The sequence below is a fragment of the Rousettus aegyptiacus genome, unplaced genomic scaffold, assembly GCF_014176215.1.
Source record: "Rousettus aegyptiacus isolate mRouAeg1 unplaced genomic scaffold, mRouAeg1.p scaffold_m13_p_7, whole genome shotgun sequence".
In the NCBI taxonomy this organism is placed as follows: domain Eukaryota; kingdom Metazoa; phylum Chordata; class Mammalia; order Chiroptera; family Pteropodidae; genus Rousettus; species Rousettus aegyptiacus.
In genome coordinates, this window is record NW_023416310.1 from 26,179,296 (window position 1) to 26,201,343 (window position 22,048).

The 22,048-nt window shown below is 31.8% G+C and overlaps 1 protein-coding gene across 2 annotated transcripts in view; it reads right to left on the reverse strand.

The window, feature by feature from the left end:
- LRPPRC (leucine rich pentatricopeptide repeat containing) overlaps positions 1-22,048 on the reverse strand; it is a 92,043-nt gene that overhangs the window by 66,998 nt on the left and 2,997 nt on the right. For both annotated transcript variants that reach the window (XM_016142222.2, XM_036223950.1), the window contains exons 2-14: positions 15,976-16,172; positions 14,505-14,627; positions 11,088-11,209; positions 10,925-10,983; positions 10,169-10,255; positions 9,450-9,576; positions 8,942-9,086; positions 8,533-8,678; positions 8,180-8,285; positions 7,991-8,098; positions 4,426-4,544; positions 2,868-2,961; positions 99-165 (exon numbers count right to left, since the gene is read on the reverse strand). In XM_016142222.2, coding sequence (XP_015997708.2) covers positions 99-165; positions 2,868-2,961; positions 4,426-4,544; positions 7,991-8,098; positions 8,180-8,285; positions 8,533-8,678; positions 8,942-9,086; positions 9,450-9,576; positions 10,169-10,255; positions 10,925-10,983; positions 11,088-11,209; positions 14,505-14,627; positions 15,976-16,172 — 1,500 coding nt within the window. The remainder of the gene's footprint in view (positions 1-98; positions 166-2,867; positions 2,962-4,425; positions 4,545-7,990; positions 8,099-8,179; positions 8,286-8,532; positions 8,679-8,941; positions 9,087-9,449; positions 9,577-10,168; positions 10,256-10,924; positions 10,984-11,087; positions 11,210-14,504; positions 14,628-15,975; positions 16,173-22,048) is intronic.

Consider the following 22,048-nt stretch of genomic DNA (forward strand, 5'->3'; position numbering starts at 1 on the left):
TTAGAAGAATACCATCTTTCTTCTTACAATAGGTCAAAAAGACAGGAGAAATCAGTCCATATTCAGGTAAAGAACATTATATAAGGTGATCATCTTACCTCCTAAAGCCTAGAATTAGGCTGCCTCTCAAAGTAGTAAGTGAGAAAGGCAATGTATTTGATTCTACTGCAAAAGAAAATGATCATGATTAAATCGCAGACCAAAACCAAATAACTTAAATTATCAGCTTATTTGAAAACACATTTAAATCTATACCTTTTAATTTTCATTTTGGAAATTTTATTTTTTAAATTGAAATATTTCATAAAAAATTATAAAATGCAATTATATTTGCTATATATAAGCTATCTTTTTAAAACATTTTAACTTCATTTTCATGCATATACATGACTAATGAATTTACATGTTCTTTCAAATAAATATCAGTAATTAATCCACCAACATACTCAGAGTCGGCCTGGCACACATATCGATCGAGGCAGTATGTTAATGGACAAAGTAGCACTGTAACGGGACAGAATAACTACCCTACAGGACTTCTGTCTTGTAAAAACAGTAGATGAGGAGAAAAGTTCTTTTCTGAGTGGTGTTGGGTTCTGTTGAATCATTCACACTTTCTTGTTCTGTTTTCTTGTTCTGATCAATGGCCTGCACTCATGCAAGAGTAACAACATTAAGTCATAAGAAAATCGGTTTTTACTTCTGTTATATTATTGATTTATATTGATCTCTCCCTTTTCTGAGCATTCACTTGCTCTACTACTCATTTTGGCATTTAACAGTCTACAACCTTGTATGTTTCAGTGCTCATACTGTAAGCCTGATTTGCCTTAGTATTAGAATAAGGCCTGATTCTTCACATAACCCTTGCCATAACTAGCATGGAATAGAATCACATTTGGCATCTCTTAAATATATTTTTCTCTGTCATTCTATTAAAATGGTGCCATGCTATAAGTAATTGATTTAATATTTTCAGTATACATATAATGTGGTTGAATGATCCAAGATGGACAGAATTAGAGAGGAACTCATAGTGGAGGGAAATTCTGAAGTCAGAGTTAATAAATACAGTTTAGGTGAAGATTAAGATACCTGGTTTAAAAAACAAAACAAACAAACAAACAAAAATCTCATGGAAAAAGTCATAGTAGATTGTAACATCATTTGCTTAACTCCCCCACACACTTAAAGAGAGCTGTCTTAGATCATCTGTTATATCCCTTGTACACAGAGTATGAGTTTCTCGATGGTTTTACATGGCACTGAAAAACTAAAAATCATTTTTAAAATGACCTGTCTTTTGGTGACTCAGAATTAGACATAACTTACATGCCTTTCAGCAACTTTTAATTTTGCTTAATAGAATTAATTTTCCATGCCTACAAACACACGTGGGAAAATGCTTCCTACTACTCCATCAAGATAAGCCATTTATTTACTCTTCTCTCCTACCTACCATCCTTTGTGATGTGGTAACCAAAAAATCATGCCTGTGACCTGCCTAACAGTGAATACCAGCAATTACAGAACTTACTGCTCTCCAAAGACCTGGAAATAAAAGGAGGGACATCAAAGTTCCTGAAATTTTTCTTTTTCAAATTTAATAAACAATCTCTTGAAAATTTATTTTTATACTATTTAAATTAGTCTTTTACAGAATATTGTCAAGTTTCTATTCATTACAAAGGTGACCAGAAACATCCCAGCAGGCTGAAGGTTGCTGACAAAAAACATCTAGTTTCCTTAGCAACAAACAAGTCTGAAAAATCAAGAGGTTGACAATGAAGTGAAATGGGTGGTATGATAAAGAGAAATGGCAGCTCTCGGGTATGCACCTTATGTGCTCAGATTCATCTGCTAATGCTTCTCTGTTTTCATCTTGTCAGTATGAAAAATTTATATATTATAGGATGGAAAGCAAAATCAATACAGATAGCAGCCAGCATTAATACCCAAACTTCAATGCTAACAGCTATACCACTACCCATCACCATTTTTCATACTAAACACTTCACCTTTCCTTCACAATATTATAAACTATTTTAAACATTTACACAGATTATCTCAATGATTTGGTTGTTACAAAGCCTCCACCTACACAGTTTGAATATACATTAATCAGAGCTTAACTTTGAACATTTTAGGTTAGAAATTAAAGTTTGTGTGTTCTGTTTTTAACTTTTTTTTTTTTTCACAAGATCTGAAAAACTCAAGTTCAAAAAAGAAGCCTTTAAGAAATGTCTTATTTATTAAAATATAGTGTGATGAAAAGAATAAGGCTAACGTTAGATCTAGGTTCTGACTCAATTACTAATTTTGGGCAAATCAGTTAACTTCCCTATGCTTTTTTCTTTACCTATCAACGTGTATGTGATGACCATTGTAAAGCACCTTAGCATTTATAAGTGTTTTGTAAACATTTGCTGGTTTTTGTTAATGAGAACTGGGAGATGGCTTCATATAATTATGGCTATAATAGGAGTTAGTTTAAAAACACTTTAAGAAACAATATCTCATGATTTTCACAACTCTCACAACATAGGTAGATAGATAATACTACCCCATTTCATGAAACTGAATCAAAAAAAGGTAAAGAGACTTGTTCTAGGTCCCATAATCAGTGCCTTAATTACAAACAAAACCCAACTTTTCTAGGTCCCCAGTCTAACCTACCAACTATGTTATCCCCTCAAGATCCTTTTAACTTTAAAATTATTTCCAAATTATCTACGAGTTCAATTCATAAACATCTTATTAGTCCGACTGACTTAAAATATACACTGAAGGCATAAAGTACCCTGCATGCTTTCAACAGTAACTGAAATCAACACCTATCAAGTTTACTGCTAATGCTGAGTACTTACAAAATGACAAAACATAGTCTAAGTTCCCATTTACTGCTTCACTTCTCAATTCAGCTTGAGAAAATACATTACTTTCAGGTAGACATCCATTTTCCTAGGGATAAAGCACATTTCAATGATAATATGCCTCAGCTAAAAACATTATGATATGCCAAATTTCCTGTATTTCCATTTCTTTATATGACCATATTCTCTGATAATCCTTCATTTAAAGAATCATTTTCTAGAACAATACCTAAACTGAATAATTGCACGTTAGCAAAAACTATGAAGTTGGAGTCCCAACATTCCAAATTAAAAGACTTTCTTCAAGTTTAGATAATCCGTTACCTGTAGAGTGTCTTCCTTCAAGGAAGAATTTACTACTAAAGACACTAGGACAATTCTCTGATTTAAAACAATACAAAAATTTATGCATTGATTAACTATGGTCTTTTGGGGCATACAGTGAGGTAAAAATAAAATTTAATTAATCTCCAAATGGTTAATCACTTGTCCCAACATTACCATGTTTAATAATTTAAGTACATGAGCTAAAAATGAGCTCGAATATATTTACTGAGTCACTGTATAACAGCACCATATTAAAAACCATCCAATCAATAATAAGCAATAAATAAAAGTAAATTATGGTATAGCCACAATAAAAGAGCATGCAAGCATAAAAAATAGTTGGTGGATTTATACACTGTAATGGAAAGGTACCAAGTGAAAAAAGATTTAGGAAAATAAGGATTTAGGGGAACTATTTTTTTAATATATATTTTAATAGTAAAATATATACAGCACAGGCTCAGAATACTCTGTTAAGTACTTGGGGAAGAGAGGTAAAGACACTTCAAACAAACTATCTTTCAGAGGGCTATAATTATGTAATTATTTCAAAGAAAAAACACACTCTACTATTAGAAAAATCAAGGCATTAGGTGAAAAATCATCTAGGAAACAGATCTTTGAACAAAATATTTCTTATTAAAGTATTTGGTGCTCTGCCATGTTGTTCCAAATTGTATAGCACTTTCTTTTGAAAACAGAAAGTACAATCCTTGCTGATCTAATATACGAAGTCAATTTTATCATATTCTCCTTTATAAAGACCTTTCCTGTTCTCATGGGGACAGGAAGTACTGGGTAGGAAAATAATGCTTTGGAGTCAAACTAAAAATGACTTCTTAGAAAAAGAATAACAAATAAACTATGAGTGTATTATGAAAATTCATAGAGAAGTACAAAGTAATATTCAAAAGGTGAAAATTAAAGTTGCATTGTAGAGTCGGATTCAGGAGCAAATATTGTGTTATTTAATTTTTTTTTTTTATATTGACATATTGTTTTTCAACACACAAGAAAAATGCTGCTTTACTTTTTTAAAGTTTTAAGTTTAACTATTACAGATGTTACACTAACCAGTATTTTTACGAAGCTTTAGAAATTATATACAGTTACAACCATTTTTAATGCTCAGCTTAATGACTTTTTTCTTTTTTGGTGACCACGAAACATTAGGGAGGAAAGATATTCTCTTCAATTATGAAATTAAAACCATATGTATACTCACCTGCAAAATAGCACGAACTGACGTTACACTATCAAACGATGGAAACACATAATTTATGTATGTTTCTTGATCAGGATTTACTCCCATTTCATGCATTCCTTTGAGGACTTCAACTATACCTGTAAGATAAAATTTAGAAGAGATGACAAACCTGAAATAAATTAACAAAAGATCAGAAAGTTTAGTTCATTTACTTTCTGAACCATAATGAAGGAAAAGTACTCAGCATTTTGTTTGACTAAAAGAAAAAGAGAAAAGAAACAGAACTGGGAAATAAGTAAAATTCTGTAATATAGAAATGATAATAACGCTTCCTACTTTCCTCTCACGGCAGTCATTAAAATTAAAGAAAAAAATATGTGTGAAACCCTAAAATATTAAATAAATTTAATATTAGCAATAATAATTTAATTTTTTATCCTGCCTTAAAATACTCTAACAATTCAAAAATTTTCCTTAGATGCTATGTAGAGTAAATTTAGCATAAGGTAACTAGATATTTGATTTTCTTATGTTTGAAAATAGGCCAAAAATGGATAATTCTTATTATTGTACAATATACTTCACTCAATCATCTATGTCTCAAATACTTTTTATTCTCTTAATTCTTCATTTTTCCAATAATGTTTATCAGGGAGAGGAGTGCACTCTGTTTATTTAGATGACCTGTGTAACCAGCATTTTTAACTTATGCATTTTTCTAACTGAAACTAAAGCAGGTTTAAGAAAATCTGGGTTCACACCTTTACCTAGGTAAGTTCAGTCACTCCCTCAGGCATTCTGAGAAAGTATAAAAAAGATATTCAACAACTGTAGTCAGATGGAAAGAGAGAAACACATATCAATAAGAAGAAAAAAGTGATTAATCTGACAAAACTACATATGTCCCTCTAAAACATATAATTCATATTTTTAAAAGAGATTAAAATAATCACATATTAACACAACCATGGAACCCAAACCTCTATGAACTTAAAAAATCTGAACTAAATACACAATCTAATAAAAATATTTCAAATGTAGTCATGAGAAAGTTTATGAATCAAGAGGAAAGTCTCCATTCAAAAAGTTTTATAAGAATTAAAATAGTTCAAACTTTTGGGAAATAGCATATATGGTTTGCCCGAGCAACTTACACCAACTATGACCATTTATTTATTCTGCATGATTTCAGACTTTAACCAGAGCACTCATTTTATTAGGAGGCAATTTCTTACTTTTTGAAAAGTATCCTCTAATCAAACACTTCACTTATCTGGCATTTATGCTTTCATATCAGCTCTCCCTTACATATTTTACCTTTTCTATATTCTAATTTTTATGTTTTCTAAATATATGAAGAGATTGTTAGTCATTCTGGGTTATTTCCTCTTATTCAGGCCAACTTGCTAAAATTCTAAGTGGTAACTTTTTCATTTATGCCACAGAAAAATACTAGTAGATGAGCCATGAGGAAGTCATCATAAGAGTCTTTCTTAGGGATTGGTGATGGATAAATCTGTAGCCAGAAAAAATTTTAGAATTCAATAAAAATCTGATCATCATTACTGAAAACTCTGGTTCAGTTTGAAGTGACCCCCAGGCAGCTTTCTTTGCTATCCTGAAGGGTTTTTTTTATTCCATAGGAAGCATTCCTCTACATCCCCCGGCTCCATAGCCATTATTTTCTTCTGGTATTTCTACCAGTTGATAATGTTGCTTTCTTACCTTACACTAAAGATACAATATATAATACATACAGCCATTTCCCTGTTACATGAAGGAAGATCATATAATCCATAATATTGTAATAACTTATGTATGGTGTCAGATGGCTATCAGACTTATCAGGGTGATCACTTCATAAGGTATATAAATGTCTAATCATTATGTTGTACACCTGAAACTAATATATTGCATGTCAACTATAACTGGGAAATAAATTATTTTTTTTAAAAAAAGACCACTGATTTAAAAACTTAGTAACACTTTTAAAAATGTCCTTAATGTAAAAATCAGTACCCAATTTTTAACCCATATCTAAGAATTTTCATAAAATAAATTCAGCATACAGATGTCAAATGTAGAGGTATTATGGTATTTAAATTGAGTATTTGAAATAGAAAGAAAAAATACTCAGTTCTAGTCCGAGCACTACAGACAGCCAGATGTGTAACTTAAGGTAAGTCACTAAATCTCTCTGCAGCTCTCAGTTCCTTCATCAATATAATGTGAGTTTTCAACAAGGGACCTTTGAAATCTAAATTCTAAGATTCTAAGAAAAGACAAATTCAAGATAAAGCTCACTTTTCTACTATTTTGAGCTATAACTATAGAAAGAAATGCCCTGAATTCTTTTGTGTACTAAGTAATAAAAATGTGGTATCCAATTCAAGTCTAGATAAAGTACTAAGGTTGAAGAAAGCAAATTTACTTGATAAAGAAACAAACATTTCAACAGGGGTATGCATTTTCACATCTATGTAAAGGTGGACAATACTAATATGCTCCCAAATTTTCATGGAATGATATAAACTTTCTGTGGTTCAAAAATACTGAGTTAAAGGTTACTTCTTGGAGCTTTCAGAACTGGAGGCTATGCAAAGAGTTAATCAACTAGCATATTGTTTTCTAAAGATTTTCTAAAAAGGGTTTAGAGACTTTTATAGCCAGAAACAATTAGGGAATACTTGTTTCACTATTTTCTTCAAAGCAGAAGACAGCTATATATTTAAAATAAAATTGCAATATGAAAGTCTGCTAAAAGCACTTTTTTTGTTGTTTGTGCATTTTGTTTGTCACCCAGTGTCATACTAACAACTCTACATCTCATTCTAAAGCACATTATACTGCGAGATAAAATGAAAAAGACCATTTTTTGTTTCCCCATGGGGGAAGTACTTCTGTTAAAAGCATCTTTTTATGATACTACTCTTTCTGAATTACCAATAATGCAAACCAAAGAATTAGATACTGTACTCTAAAATTTAATATTTCTTCAATTCTTATTCATATCCTATAGACATCCCATGTGTACAAAGAAAAGTATGTTAAACGCTTAAACGTACTTAAGAAACTGAAAGATTGAACATTTCTGTCCTTCAATCAGCAGGCTGTCAGGTCATGAGTACTCATTTTGCAATAAAAGTTTTCTTTTCTTTCCTATTATTGTAACTCAGCTCAGTTAAGAAGAAATATAATGGTCCACAAAGAAAATGGCCTGATTACATATAACTTTATTTTTAATAAGGCTGGACAAACTAACTTCTAACCCTATATGTAGAACCAAGGACTAGTTTTAGAAAATCTTAAAAATAAGGAACTATTTAAAATTACACTCGCAAGTTTGAATATCCAGATCAGAGATGAATTAAGAAATGAAATGTTAATTAAGATGAAAGAAATCTATTACGTTTGTTTTATAAAATCCTTAATATTTTACTATGATTTAAATCAATTCTATTTTCAAAGAAGATTAAATACTCAGGAGTAAGGATGTTTTCCCAAAGAATTCAATTAGATGTGTGTAGAAACTACTACAATGAATCTCTGAACCATCACAAATCTGTAAAAGGCAAAACCTAACCTTGAACATTTTTCTTCTTCTGATGTCCAACCAACAATGGCCAGAAATAATGAGTTCTGACAGGAAAACCTTCTTCCTTCAGAGCCTTCATTAGAGTTTTTGCCAAATCTGAAAGAGATACCATGAAATATTACAAAGCTACTTCAGAAAAACTTATTTATGTTGACTTAAATGATAAGAACATAGTACCGGCTTTATTGGCTACTAAAGCACACTGGAGTGTGAACTGCAAAGGCGCCGTGTGCATCTGGGCTTCCTTTAGCTTCTTACAGTATTCTTTCAGCTTCTCTTCAGGCTAAGGGAAAAAACAGCACACATCAGCTAGATCTACAAATATCCTACCATTTGATATTGTACAAATATTCTAACACTTTGGGGATGAAACATTTGAACTTCTCATCCCCTTTCTACTCAATAATCTTATAATGTGAAAACAAAGTTTCCATAATATTTATGATTGGTCTAATCTCATAATAGATTATTATTTTTAAAAAATCTTATTTCACTATTACACTGTCTACAAGTAATAATGGACAGAATACCGTATTCATAGTCACACAGTGCCGTAAAAAGAAACTGCCAAAGTCACTCAGACCATCTTCCCTTGATACAGGACATGCTAATAGAACTTGCAATGCTGTATCTTCCAACTTTTCAGTGACTAAAAGCAGAATGAGGTTCATTGCATCTGGGAAGAAAAACAAAGATGTCTTTGTTACTGAATGGAACAATATTTTTACACTGCAACCAATATGGAAGACAAACTTATGACCTACAAACACCAAAAGGATATATCTACCTAAATAATGAAACACTTGCAAATCATTACATTTATTAAGCTGACTTTGAGTCCTTTGTTCATCTACAATTCCCTACAATACCCTTTTCATCATGTAAGAATAGTAATTCAGATTTTTAGAAAAATCATGAAAGTAAACTTTTAAAAACTACCTGGAATATATCTTCTTTCATATGTAATTTTTTCCAAAATTTCAGAGACATATTGAGGATATCCGGCTTTACTGAAGCTAAAGATAATTTGCAACAAATCACGGTCCATAAGGTAAAGATCAGACTTTTCCACCTTCTCCAGAGTCTACAGACAGTTCCAAAAATTAGAACAAGTTAGAAACCAGTATTCTTTAATTAAAGCCAAATAAATTAAAATATCAAGATTTTAAAAATTAGAAACATATACTATCTAAAGATTTGGGACTTCTTTTACAAAACAGAAATATTCTGTTTCAACAATAACTGTTACATTAACACCAAGGTACTAACTATAAGAATTCTCCTTCACTACTATTGTCTATAAGAGAAGTAAAATAGCCACAATCATGTAGACAAGAGATATCTTTAAAAATAGACATAAACTATACTTTTCTGCTTTATGAAAAAAGTAACGTACATTTATACAAATGATTTTAAAGTATATTTATTTACATGGTATAAGTCATACCCGCTTAACATGGTCAATGTCACCCTTCTCAGCATATGCGTTTAATAAGGCTAGGTACGTGTCTGGACCAGGCTCAATTCCGGCCTCTTTCATCACAGTGAGAATATTCTCTGCATTCTCCATATCTCTGTAAGTTAATAAAAATTAAAAAAAAAAAAAAAGGTTACTATAATACTGTCAAATGTAATATATTCATTTAATCTAAAATATATTACCTATGCTTAATAAGATTAAAAATTCTGAAGTACCATTTAGAAACAGGCTAACATCAGAAAAGGATAAATATATATTAAACTGGTTATAGGTTTCTGAATTAACAAAGATCATAAACATCTCAAATTTTCACAGATAACTTTTACAAAAGAGAAACTAAATTGACATTAGTATGTATTCTAAGTATGTTATGACTCAAAGTTAGCTTTTTAGGGAAGAATAACAATTAGTAAATTATTCTTTAAAAATGAAAATATTCTCCAGGGCACCAGATCAGTTAATAAACTTTACGAAGTTAGCTACTTTGAATCAGGCCCAATTTTTGAAAGTGAAACATTTTAAATAAAAGTTTTATGAACAGATATTTTAAAATAGTGCATGTTCTACCTCACACACTGATTTTTTTTTTTTTTGAAAGGGTAGATAAACACGGCTTAAGAATTTTCTACAGTTATTTTCTATAATTCAAACCTCACTTGAGAATAAAATCAAAGGTTGAAAATTACCCGGATCTTGCATGCCCTGTAACAAGAGCACTGAACACTGCCTCTGTGACTGGAAGATCCTTAGTTTTCATAAATCCAAGAATCTTGCTGTAATAAAAAAGAAATGAAAATATTCCTTGGAAATACACATCAAAAACACTTTTTACAACATGTACACACAAAACACATTCCCTGAAATTCAGTAATTATCTTGAAGTACTCTTGTTAAAAATAGCAGATAATTTTCTAAAATCTGTTTCTTCTATACAACTAAACTTTAAAAAGCACGCATTTAATAAGATTCATTTAGTTAAAAATGTGATTGTACACTGTAATTTAACCCTTATTTCCTAAACCTCTATCCCAAAGTAGTAATAAGTTTTACACAAGCAGAGAAATTCCACAACTGATTTTATATGAATCAGCGAGAGAAAGATATTGTTTTATAAATAAATATAGTTTAAATGGCTAAGAACATTTCCTTTAGGAAATGTCGATTAAAAAGTAAAGCCAGCTTTATACCTCAACAATTTTAAACCACTGCTCCAGTAAATCAAGTTTTTAATTAAGACAGCAATTTTCACTTATCTTTCCCCTCTTACACAACTTTTATATTTTACCTAAATCATATTACCGAATTTGCTAGATTAAAATACTTCTGAAATAATTTCCCTACCAAGAAGAAACATAAAAAAAAAAGAAGAAGAGTGAATATATTCTAGATTTACAAGGCTTATAAATTTGTTTGCTTAAATATATGTTTACAGAGCTCCATACCTGGCTCCTTCAATGTCTCCCATGTTACAATAAGCGGCAATCAACCTTTGGTATGTCACCTGTCAATATAATGGGCCAGTTAATATTTTTTAGTATTTTTTTCTGGGGAAAGAAAAAAAACAGAAGATGTGACCAATAAACATTTATAATAGCAACTACCTACTCGGTTTGGTTGAATGTTTGCTTCCTCCATTTTTGCCAAGAAGTCAGTTGGTGAAAATTTATATTGATTTTGAAGGTAGACTTTAAGTAAAGCATTATAGTGACTTACATCATACACGGTACCTACAAATGAAATTTAAATCAACTTTTTAGAAAAGTACTTAAAATCATATTCTTTTATCACAACATGTACACTTAAATTTAAGAGTAAAATGATCACTTCAGTATTTCACCCCATACTTAGATCCTTCTATGTAGAAATCCTATCAGAACAGAGCAAGCGAAACATGTAAGACAGTAATTACTGAATTACTATACAATTATAAGGATCTGCCTAGTAAGATATTAAGAGGTCTCTTACTTATGAAGTATAGTATTCCCTTCCTGTTACAAAATGCTGACAATATCCCTGTATTTAAAGTGACTAAAAGATTTTTCTTTATTAGTAGTCCTTGCCACATTACTGACACATTGAGACAGATGGATTAGTTGTTTCATACAGGTAAGACTGTGCTGGCAGTTTTGCTTATTTACTAACCAGGCCTTCAAAGCCTTTGCTTGAAGGTTCTCCTTCCACTCCATCCCCAGTTGCTGAACACCAATTCTACTCTGCTACTGTTAGTTATCTGTATTCCAATGCCCTTTGTTTTCTTTCTGTGTCTATCTTGTGTAAGGCCACATCAATTAAGGTTATCATTCAGCCTTACTATATCTACTCATGATATCATAGTTATCATATTAATCAAGTGCTAACATGTTTTACTAAGTTTTTATAAATTCCGCACCTATATTCACCTGCCTGTGGCCACACAGGCCCATGGTCAGTATCTGGTTGGTTATCAGTTTGAGATTCAAGCCAGCAGAGACCAGTTCTATAAAATTAATATGTTTTCATCTTCGTAGACATGTAGAGTGCTTACTATGTCTCAGGCACTGTGCTAGGTGTTCTGCATATACTCAGTTACTCTTCACAAAAGCATCAAGGCAAGTACTATTATCATCCTCACCTTACAGATGAAGAAAACTGACTTTTACTTGTCCAACACCACATGGTTAGTAAGTGACCATAAATTTGAATGCATGTGGTCTGCCTTGACAGCCCAATCTCTTAACCACCATAATAATTTTTATATAGGGCCTCATAGAGAACCATGCGTAATTCAGCATCTGCAATATGATTATGCAAAAATGTTACCATATAATGTCTAAAAACTTGTAGAAAAATCAACAAGTCAAGCTGAAGACTCTACTAATGGTCAACAATAGCTCTATGGCTGAAGGATAGTATATTTTATAATTTTGTAAAAACATTCACTCCGGTTTGTTGGAGAAGCTAAGGAAACTTCAAAACGCAGATAAGTAACATATATTCTAGCTTTTCATAGATTTGAGTCAAGATCAATATTCAGTATAACTCTACTGTTTCATTTATTTCTCTCACATTGGAATAGTGCTATGGATGACAACAATGTTTCTATGAACTCAGTAAAATTCCCATAAAAATTTTTATTATGCCTAGTTAATTCCATGGGTTATTTCTAACTTAGACTAGAGATGAAATGGAGAAATTTAAACCTTAGCTTGAAAAATAGACTGATTTAAAGAGTAAGAAATAAAGACCATTCAAGAAAAGATGAACAACTTGAACAAACAAAAAGTGAGGAGACATATATTATCATGGTGTGTCCAAGGAGGTACACCAGAAGTATTCCTGTTTTTTAAAATTTACCACATGACAACATTGAAATGATATTCTATCATTTCCAGCAATTCCTCCAGAAGTCCTTTTTTTAGTTTGGAAATCTTCAGTTCCAGTCTCAGATCTGTCAATAGCTCATTCTGTAACTCTGGACACATTACCTAAGCTAAAATACCTTTTAGTGCTTTACAAGTTTGTGAATAAGAGTCACAATGGCAACATACTAGGCTTCTAACAATATTAACTCGACAAGTATTTATCAAGTGTATATGTACAAAACATCATGCTACCGGCAAACAAAGGTGTTATGGATTCCATTATCAAGTAGGATATGGAAGAAAGACATGTTTGTGAGAAAATACAATAGAAAGTATTAAGTGTCTATCTTTCTACTGAGATGTTAACATTATGACTGCGATGTCAGGGCTTCTTTGTATTTTAGAATATAACCTTTTTCACATGTTTCTCCCAGTTCAACATTTTTTAAAAATTATGTGACATACAGACATTCCTAGTTTTTATAGAGTCAATTCTTTATCTTCACTTTTCTGTTGCTTTTACACTTAGAAAACCCCTTTCCATTCTGGAATATTTAGCTTATCTCTGTTTTGTAAACCTTTTTAAAAATAAACTTGTCATTAAAATTAATTGTAGATGAATCCAAAACTCTAAAGTATGGTTCTGTCTTTATTCTAAATATTATTTAAGTTAATGGATTTTTGTCATTTTATATTTCTAAAATATAAGTTGATTTTCTGGGATTTTACAGGTAAAACGCACATCACCTGAAATATAATAATTTCTAGTATTGTTTCATATCTTATTTCATTGGCATTATACATTATATTTATTAGCTGTCGGCATTAGATTTTAACATATGAGAGAAGCATCCATCTAAGATTTATTAAAATCTTTTTTTTTTTTAATCCCTACAGCAAGCACCTGGTCTTCCTAGGTGGTTAAGATTTATTAAAATCTTAAATAGGAATGAACATCAGATTTTATCAAATGATCTTTTAAACTATTTTATTTTTTGAATAGGTACTATGTTCACTGTTCAAAACTGAAAAAGTTTAAAAAGCTATAGAGTAAAAATTGTATCTAGTGTTTATCATTCTTCCAGAAATATTTTAACATTGTATACACATAAACATAACATTTTTCTTTAAAATGGTAGCATACTATACACACTGTTTTGTACCTTAATTTTTCTTTACATTTTGGAGAATACCCCACATTAGTACATGAAGAACTCCTTTATTTTTTTTAACAGCTGGAGAGTATTCTATTTTATGAACACTTTATTTAGCCAATCCTTGAGTAAGAGACATCAAAGCTGGTTCCAATTTCTTACTATTATAAACAAGCTACAATGAAGAATATCCTTCTATAAATGAGGTATATCTGGATCTAAATTCTAACAAATGGAACTGCCTGGTGAAATGGTATGTGCATTTATAACTGACAGACCAAAGGCTTTGTTAGTTTGTTCTTTGCTTTTCAGCTTACCATAAAAGTAATAATTCTTATGAAAAATTATTTAATTCTTAATGCCCCTAGATGTCACTATAACTCACCAAATAAATATTACAAAAAAATTATGAATCAAGTAGCCCCTCCATAAAATTAAATTACAGCATTAATGTAAAGAAATTCTCTTTTACTACAGGATAAAAAATGTACACCTTTTATATACATCACATATTTAAACGGTCATACCCAATTTCTGAAGTTTGTCCCATATTCTATGAGCCAATTCTGTTCTCTCTGAGACCTTTAGCTCAGGCAAAAGAGAACCACAGCTGCGCAGCAGAAGTAAGGCTTGATTACCACCTGGGCAACCTATGAAAAAAGGTTAATGGGCTACATTTAACATAATACTGATATCATATAGCTAAATATCAAAACAAACTTAATTCTGTTAATATTCAAAAGTCTCTGGCCTCCCTAAAGATAACATTAAGAGAATACCTATAAAATGGAAAAATACTATCCTAATTCACAAGTACAATTTATAATGTTACTAAAAATTATAAGTTTTTAAAAATTAGTCTGCTTTATTAAGGCATGCAAGGTTATGAATCTATATAACCTACAAGACCATAGAATACAAAAATACAAATAACCTAATTTATAAGCAGTGCTTACTGCAATTCAAAGGCTAAGCTTCTCGGTATCTTATGAAATAGCACAAAGCACGATTAAAACCCATGAATATCAATTTTCGGTTTATAAATAGTTACAAAAATATAAACTTCCTTCACCCTTTATCCATGTCCTTTATCTACATGTCCCTGAAAGCTGATTTTAAAACAAAAACAAAAGCGAGCCACTTATTGTATGATTCCATTTATATGAAGTATCCAGAATAAGCATATCTATAATGGACAGAAAGTACACTAGCGGTTGCTTAGGGCTGGAAGGGATGGGAGAGTTTGGGTGCTGATGGGAGTAGGAAGGTTTCTTTTTGGGGTAAAAGAGCTGTTCTGAAATTGATTGTGGTGATAGTTTTGACTTTGAATTAATGAAAAAGAGAAAATGAAAAACAGTATTTAAGTGCACATTAATTATAACTGATACTTCTTTGGTATCCCTCATCATTAGAATCTATAACTTTTTAATGTGACTGAAATCCATGGATGGGCTTTAGGAACCTGGTAAATGCTCTGAAACTATTTCATGTGTTTGCATGTGGGCTCTTTTTCGGGGGTAGAGGGAGTGGAGTACAGGGCCTACAGGCTTTTACCAGATTATCAAAGTTTCATAAGTGACTCAGATTTTAATAGCGAAGTGAAAATAAAAGGGCAATAATAAAAGAGAAATGATTATCAGTGTTCCCAGGAATCTGTCACTTATAGTCATCTCAGTGAAAGCTGATACTATACGATGAAAGATAAGAAAAACTAGCATCTTTCAAGAAACTTCACCACTGAAAATCACATATAAACTACAGAAAGCAAAAGGGAGATTTTTATTTGATTTTGAAATAAACACCTGAAACAAAATTTTTTACTTAAAATTTTGCCCTGATGAGTCAGAAAGACAAGATCACAACAATAACATAAAACCATGATGATCAATAAAAATAACAAAATTAAAAGCATCAAATAATGTGCTCTACAACGAGCTTACCCCCAAACAAGTATTTATTAAGAAGTTTCAACTTTTTGAACAGAAAATTTTGAAATACCTGAGTCACAGGTGTTATCAAAGACTTTTTGTAGAAGAGTCTTTGGGATGCGGCCAGTTCTTCGGACAGAATTATCTAGTCTTGTTAGAGCCCAATCAAATTGACTGACATTCCTCCTCTGAGAGGTGGGCTCCTCTTGAAGATAATTTTTTCCTTCAGCAGCAATGGCATACAGTCTGGCCTGGCTCAGTAGTCCTCTATAAAATGAAACACAATTAATAATAAACTAAGTCAACTACGATCCTTTTAGGTCATCTTTTTTAGCAAAATTTATACAAAGCTTTTCTATTAGTTACTAAATACATAAATTTATAGTACAATAGCGTTCTGCTCAAGGAAGTATAAACTGGTATGAAAGTTATGAATTTCGCTTTAAATAAAATCACACGCACATATACAAACTGTATGCAAAATAAATCTCTTTTTTGACAGTGTCTTGAAAACCTTCCATAAGTAACCATTTCAAACTAAACCATAATATGATGTTTTAAGTGTTTTTTTAATCTCCCTTAATGAAAACCATCAAAAATAAAACTAGATTACTGGTGTTAAACATCATTAATTTTCAGTAAATCATATGAAAAATGTTTATGTTAGGTAAGGTCAGACTAGTATGTGCATATTTATAAAGAGCAAACAACCTTTAAATCATTCAATATTTTAATAGTACAGGTCTAACATGCAAGCTAAATGCTCTAAAACATGAAATCAGAGGTATTCCATACTGTAGAAATACAAGCTGTACCTGATTTACAAATACCAAACTTAAAAATAGTCCTTATGTGTGAAGGAAACCTTGTCATAAATCTTTGAATTGACTTTAAACTTTCTCTGCATTCAAATATCATTTACACAAAATTACTAATTCAAAGATTTATATATTTACTCCAAAATATTTTTAATTTTTTAATAGCTGCTAGTAAGTACAAACAACTAAATAATACATAGTTAAGTATAAATTAACTAAATATAGTGGGAAAGTATTCTACTTGTTAATCCAGGAATGCCCTCAGGGATGTGTATTTTTTTCTGACATGTATATTTTTACCAGTCAACTACCAAAATAAATATTTATATAGTAATTTATACAGTAATAATCTTTAATAATAAAACTATTGATTTCCTACCCTATGTCATTAACATGGAAAACCAGTCACAAATTGAAGGATTAAGTATGTGATGTTACATTAAAGAAAGCTACCCCAGCAATTTCACCACAAAGTTATGTAAGACAGAGGCAGTAACTGATACTAGACTAGAAAATGCTACCACTGGGATCTGGGACAAATCACAACCACTCTGACCACCAACGATTTCACTTAAGTAAATAAACAGAATGAATGAAAATAAAATAGAAAAAGTCAGGATACTAACTCAGACAATGTCTTATCCTTGTAAATTTAATGAGCAGTACATTGTAAGATGGTTAGTTGATTCGTCTGTTAAATGAGCTAATTGTGCTAAATTATTACCTACAAACCACAGAAGATATACTCCTACATATATTTATCCCTTATTTTCAAAGGTCTGCTTTGGCCATTTACTTGGCTACTGGATCAGCTGCTACTAAACTATGCCCTTGTTGGTCAAGCAAACACAAAATAACATTATTTTTAAATCACCCAGAAAAATGTCAAGTTCAGATGAGTGTACAATAATAATTTTCAACAACGAAAGCTGACAAATATAAAAATTTCAAAATTGTAGTGAAGTATATTTGCCAAAGTTTTTCACACAAACCAAATTTGATAAACTGTGAAAGAGCTTAAAAAAAAAAAAATAAAGCCTTTGCTAAAATGCAGTTTTTAAATGTAAGATCAAACACACACAAATAAAATTCAGGCAGAAAAGACAGTAATAAATCAGCACAGCATTCTGAACATTCATTCTAAAGCTAATTTTTCTTTCAAATAAATCATTAATGAATGCAGCTAAGACTCATATAAGTGTATGTAGAATAGCTTGGGTTTCATTAGCTAAGTTCAAACATGAATCTACTATAAAATAAATTGGGGTGGGGGAAGGATTACACATTTAAACCAGAGGATTCTCCAGTGCCTCCCGAGATGGCAGTGCTTTCTACATTTATTTTTTGGCCCAGAATTTATTTTTAAATTTACCTGAGCGCACCCTATAGGAAACAAGAATTTTATGGCCTGGAGCAATAGTATGTTGTGATAGAAAGGACAAAAAAGAATAAATACAAGGGCGGGTGCATGCAAGGTAGACACCTACCTACCCATCGGGTCAGCACAAGCTGGAATGCACTGCCTCCAAATTCTGATGACCAAAATTTATGTAACCACATAAGAGAAATTACTGTTTTATCATCTCATCGAAGAGTCATAAATGGCTCAGAAGTTCCCTCCTGAGACTTCACCACTCACCACTAATATTCAGGCTACCCATGAATTCTCTCTGGCAAAATAAATAATAGTTACTTTTCTCATTTTTTAAAAAATTGGTGGTGGTGATGTTTGACTTTTTAGTACAAAAAATAACGATTTTATAATCAAACATCTGTATTTCACAAAGCTTTATAAAGGAGGCTTCCATAGGACTCCCCTTTTAAGCCTCTACCATTTTTTAATACTTTATCGTTTTAAGGCATATTTTTAGGTTTACATAAAAATTGTCCAGAAAATAGAGTTCCCATATACCCTCTTCCCCTTTCACAGTGTTTCCCTATTAACATCTTATGTTAGTGATCCATTTGTTACAAATGACCAATATTGATATAGTATTAACTAAGGTCTAGAGGTTATAATAGGGTTCACTCTGTGTGTACACATCTATGGGCTTTGACGAATATATGACATGCATTCCAGAACCATACAAAACAGTTTCACTGTCGTAAAAATGCTCTGTGCTCCACTTATTCATCCCTTACCCTCTCCTCCTGAACCCCTGGCAACCACTTTTTACTTGTCTCTATTGTTTTGTTGTGCCTTTTCCAAAACATCATATAGCTGCCTCATACAATAAGTATGCACCCTTTTTCAGACTGGCTTCTTTCACCTAGCAAACATTTAAGATTCCTCCATGTCTTCTCATGTCTTGACAGCTCCTTTCTTATTAATGCAGTATTTACTTCACAAGGATATCAAAAAGATTAACTGAGATATGCAGTGTTTCCTAAAATATCACATTTCTGCTAGGGAAGATAATTTTAGATAGCATATAAAGATTTTCCATTTTAGTAGGTCCATTTATTTTAATAAATATTTTAAAATAACTATCACAGCAAGCTCTTTATTTTACTAGCATTCTTGCTTAAGATAAAATTACAAAAAAATGTCAGTTCAAACCTAAAAAAAAATGTCAAGAAAAATATTAAATATAAATGGTTTAGGTAGTACTCAGATATGGCAAAAAAGAAAAAAAAATGTGAAGGTAGTACACAAATGCCTAAAGTTCAGGCAACAGTGAGAGTATACATAAAGGACCCAGGAATGTAAGTGTATTAAATATTAACTACATATTTACTATAGCATTTTTTTTTTTAATGTATTAGCAGAAAGCATGAGACTTATTTTAAAAGCCCTAGTCAAATCCAAACTACACTATTTAATAACTATGTGACTCTGGGAAAGGTATTTAATCGAAGGAATTTTCTAAGTTCCTTCATCAGAAGAAAAAAACCTACCTTGTAAAGATCACATTAAAATAACAAATATAAGATTCCTAACAAAACAGTGCTCAACGAAGCTCATTATATAATGTACTCAATAAACATCTGATAATTGATCTTTTTTTTAAGTCTTTCTAGAGTTGTCACAACAAACTTCTCCCTGAACTATTTTGCAAGACCTCAATTCTCCAAAATAGTCTTGCCCAGTTATGCTATCCCCTAAACACTTCATGCTTTAAATTTGACTGGTAAATCACAGAATTTTAGACTAAGAGAGCCATTTGTAGATGGGTTGATAAGTCTCCTGGCTTGAAACACTGATACCATTCCTTTCCCCCTGTCCAGATGCCCCTCCATCTCAGGCTCCTCCATTTCTCTCAACTGTGATAGAAAGGGATGAAGAGTCAGTTAATGAGGTTGTGACATATGATGTGACATGGAGAAAGATGTCTTTAGAATCTTAGTGAGAAGGGGATGGACTAGATTATTCTAAAGATCCCTTCCAGAGTTCACATTCTGAGATTGTATCATACTCTTACTTACCTGTGATAGTCTTTACTTCCTAAATTTATAAGGTTTCACGTACTGTCTTTTTAAAAAATGTTGCTATGCCCATAAGTAATCCCTTCAGCACCTAAAACATGGCAGCGTATTCAAAACACTTCAGAAGAGGGGATAACAGTATCTGTCGTCAAATCTCAACTAGAGATCCCGGATAAATTACTTCACCCTTCTGTGCCCCAGTTTCCTACTTTGTAATATCAACCCACAGAAAATGAATGTATGTGTGATGTATTCATACTAACATTTTGAAAATAGTAAAGACCTAAACTATAAAAGTACTACTGTTGATACTAATCTCCAAATCTATTCTTCCTAATTTTGCTAACATCCTTACCAAGTTCTTGTTCTCTCAAAAAGAAAATCTCTCTTCTTCAGATCTGCAGTTGAGGCCCTATTAGCCCTAATTTACAGTATCAATGTTGTTCCTTAACTGTTCTGTCCATGTCCAGACTCTATGTCTTCATTAGTCTAAGTAAACTTTGTCAAAACCTGTACCTTTCAAAACCCTCCAATGGTTTCCAAGCATCAAGTAACCAACTTTCTAATCAACCTTGGGAGCTTCAAGAAATCAAATGACCTTTGTAGTTATCAACTTTCACAACATCCCACCCACCCCATGTACAGTCTCCAAGTCTCTTCATTCTCTTCTCTTCCCCTAGAACACTCTGACTACTCATTACCATCTTCTTAAATTCAAGTGATCCTCTATCACAAAACAAATGTACTGAAATACCACAGTTTATTTCCCTATGGATAGTACGTATGTAATAGTTGTACATGTGCCTATCACAGCCCTCTGTAATTGATAAACTTATAAACACAGGAAGCAGAGGCTGAACTGCAACCCCAAAGGACCCGGATGGGCTCTTAATATTTGTTAAGATTTTTTTTTTTTTTTTTTGAGAGGTAAACAAGGAAGTTTTTCTTCCTTCCAACATTAGAAGTTATATTGTTCTGTCATGGGGCAATATGTGATCTTCACCTTTAAGTCAATCATCGATCTAGATCTATTTCCAAACTAATTTAGCTCAAAGCTTACCTTTCCTCCGAAGCACACAAATATTCTAAAAATCTCACAATATATAGGCGGCATCTGATCCAGAAGTGTGAGGAAAAAAGTGTCTGCTCTTTCACTTTCCCAAAAGACGATAGGGTAAGAGCTAGTTTTTAAGAAAACATTTGTTTAAAAAAAGGAAAAAATAAGTAATAAAATAGGAAAATGAAGAGCAAGACTAAATATAAAAATCTATACTTACTGGTGCTTCAAGTTTGAAAACAATTTAATAAATTCTAATAATTTCGCTCAATAATACTCATTTGTCCTCAGACAAGTCATTTTTGGAAATCAAATCAGGGTGAACTTGTGGAGATTAACTGCATTCTATGAATGGGTTAAGTATCCCTTCAAACTTCTCTGCATCTCACAATATTCCTTCCTCAATGTCTAAGATTTTCATTGATATACTCAACCCAAGGCAAACAAAAAATAAAACAAAGTTCTTGCTTTCAAGGTATTTACAAATAGGTCTGGAGTGCTGGTGGGTACACATGTAATCAAGTTAATGGAAGCTTTAGCGATTCAGGTTATGAAAAAAAGCACAAGAAAGGAGTGGTCAAATGGGAGAAGCAGTCAAGAAAGATTTAACAGAGAAGGGGAACACTTGATTAGGGGGAAGGGAAGACACATCTCAAAAGTGAACATCATATTCAAAGGCAAGGAGATGTTTAACATGGCCCATCAGAGTCTTACTGGTCAGCAGCAGCACCTTTATCACCCGGAAGCTTGTTAAAAATGCAGAATCTCAGTCCTCTGCCCAGATCTACAAAATCAAAAGCTACATTTTTAACAAGATCCCCAAGGAATTCTTATGCTTATCA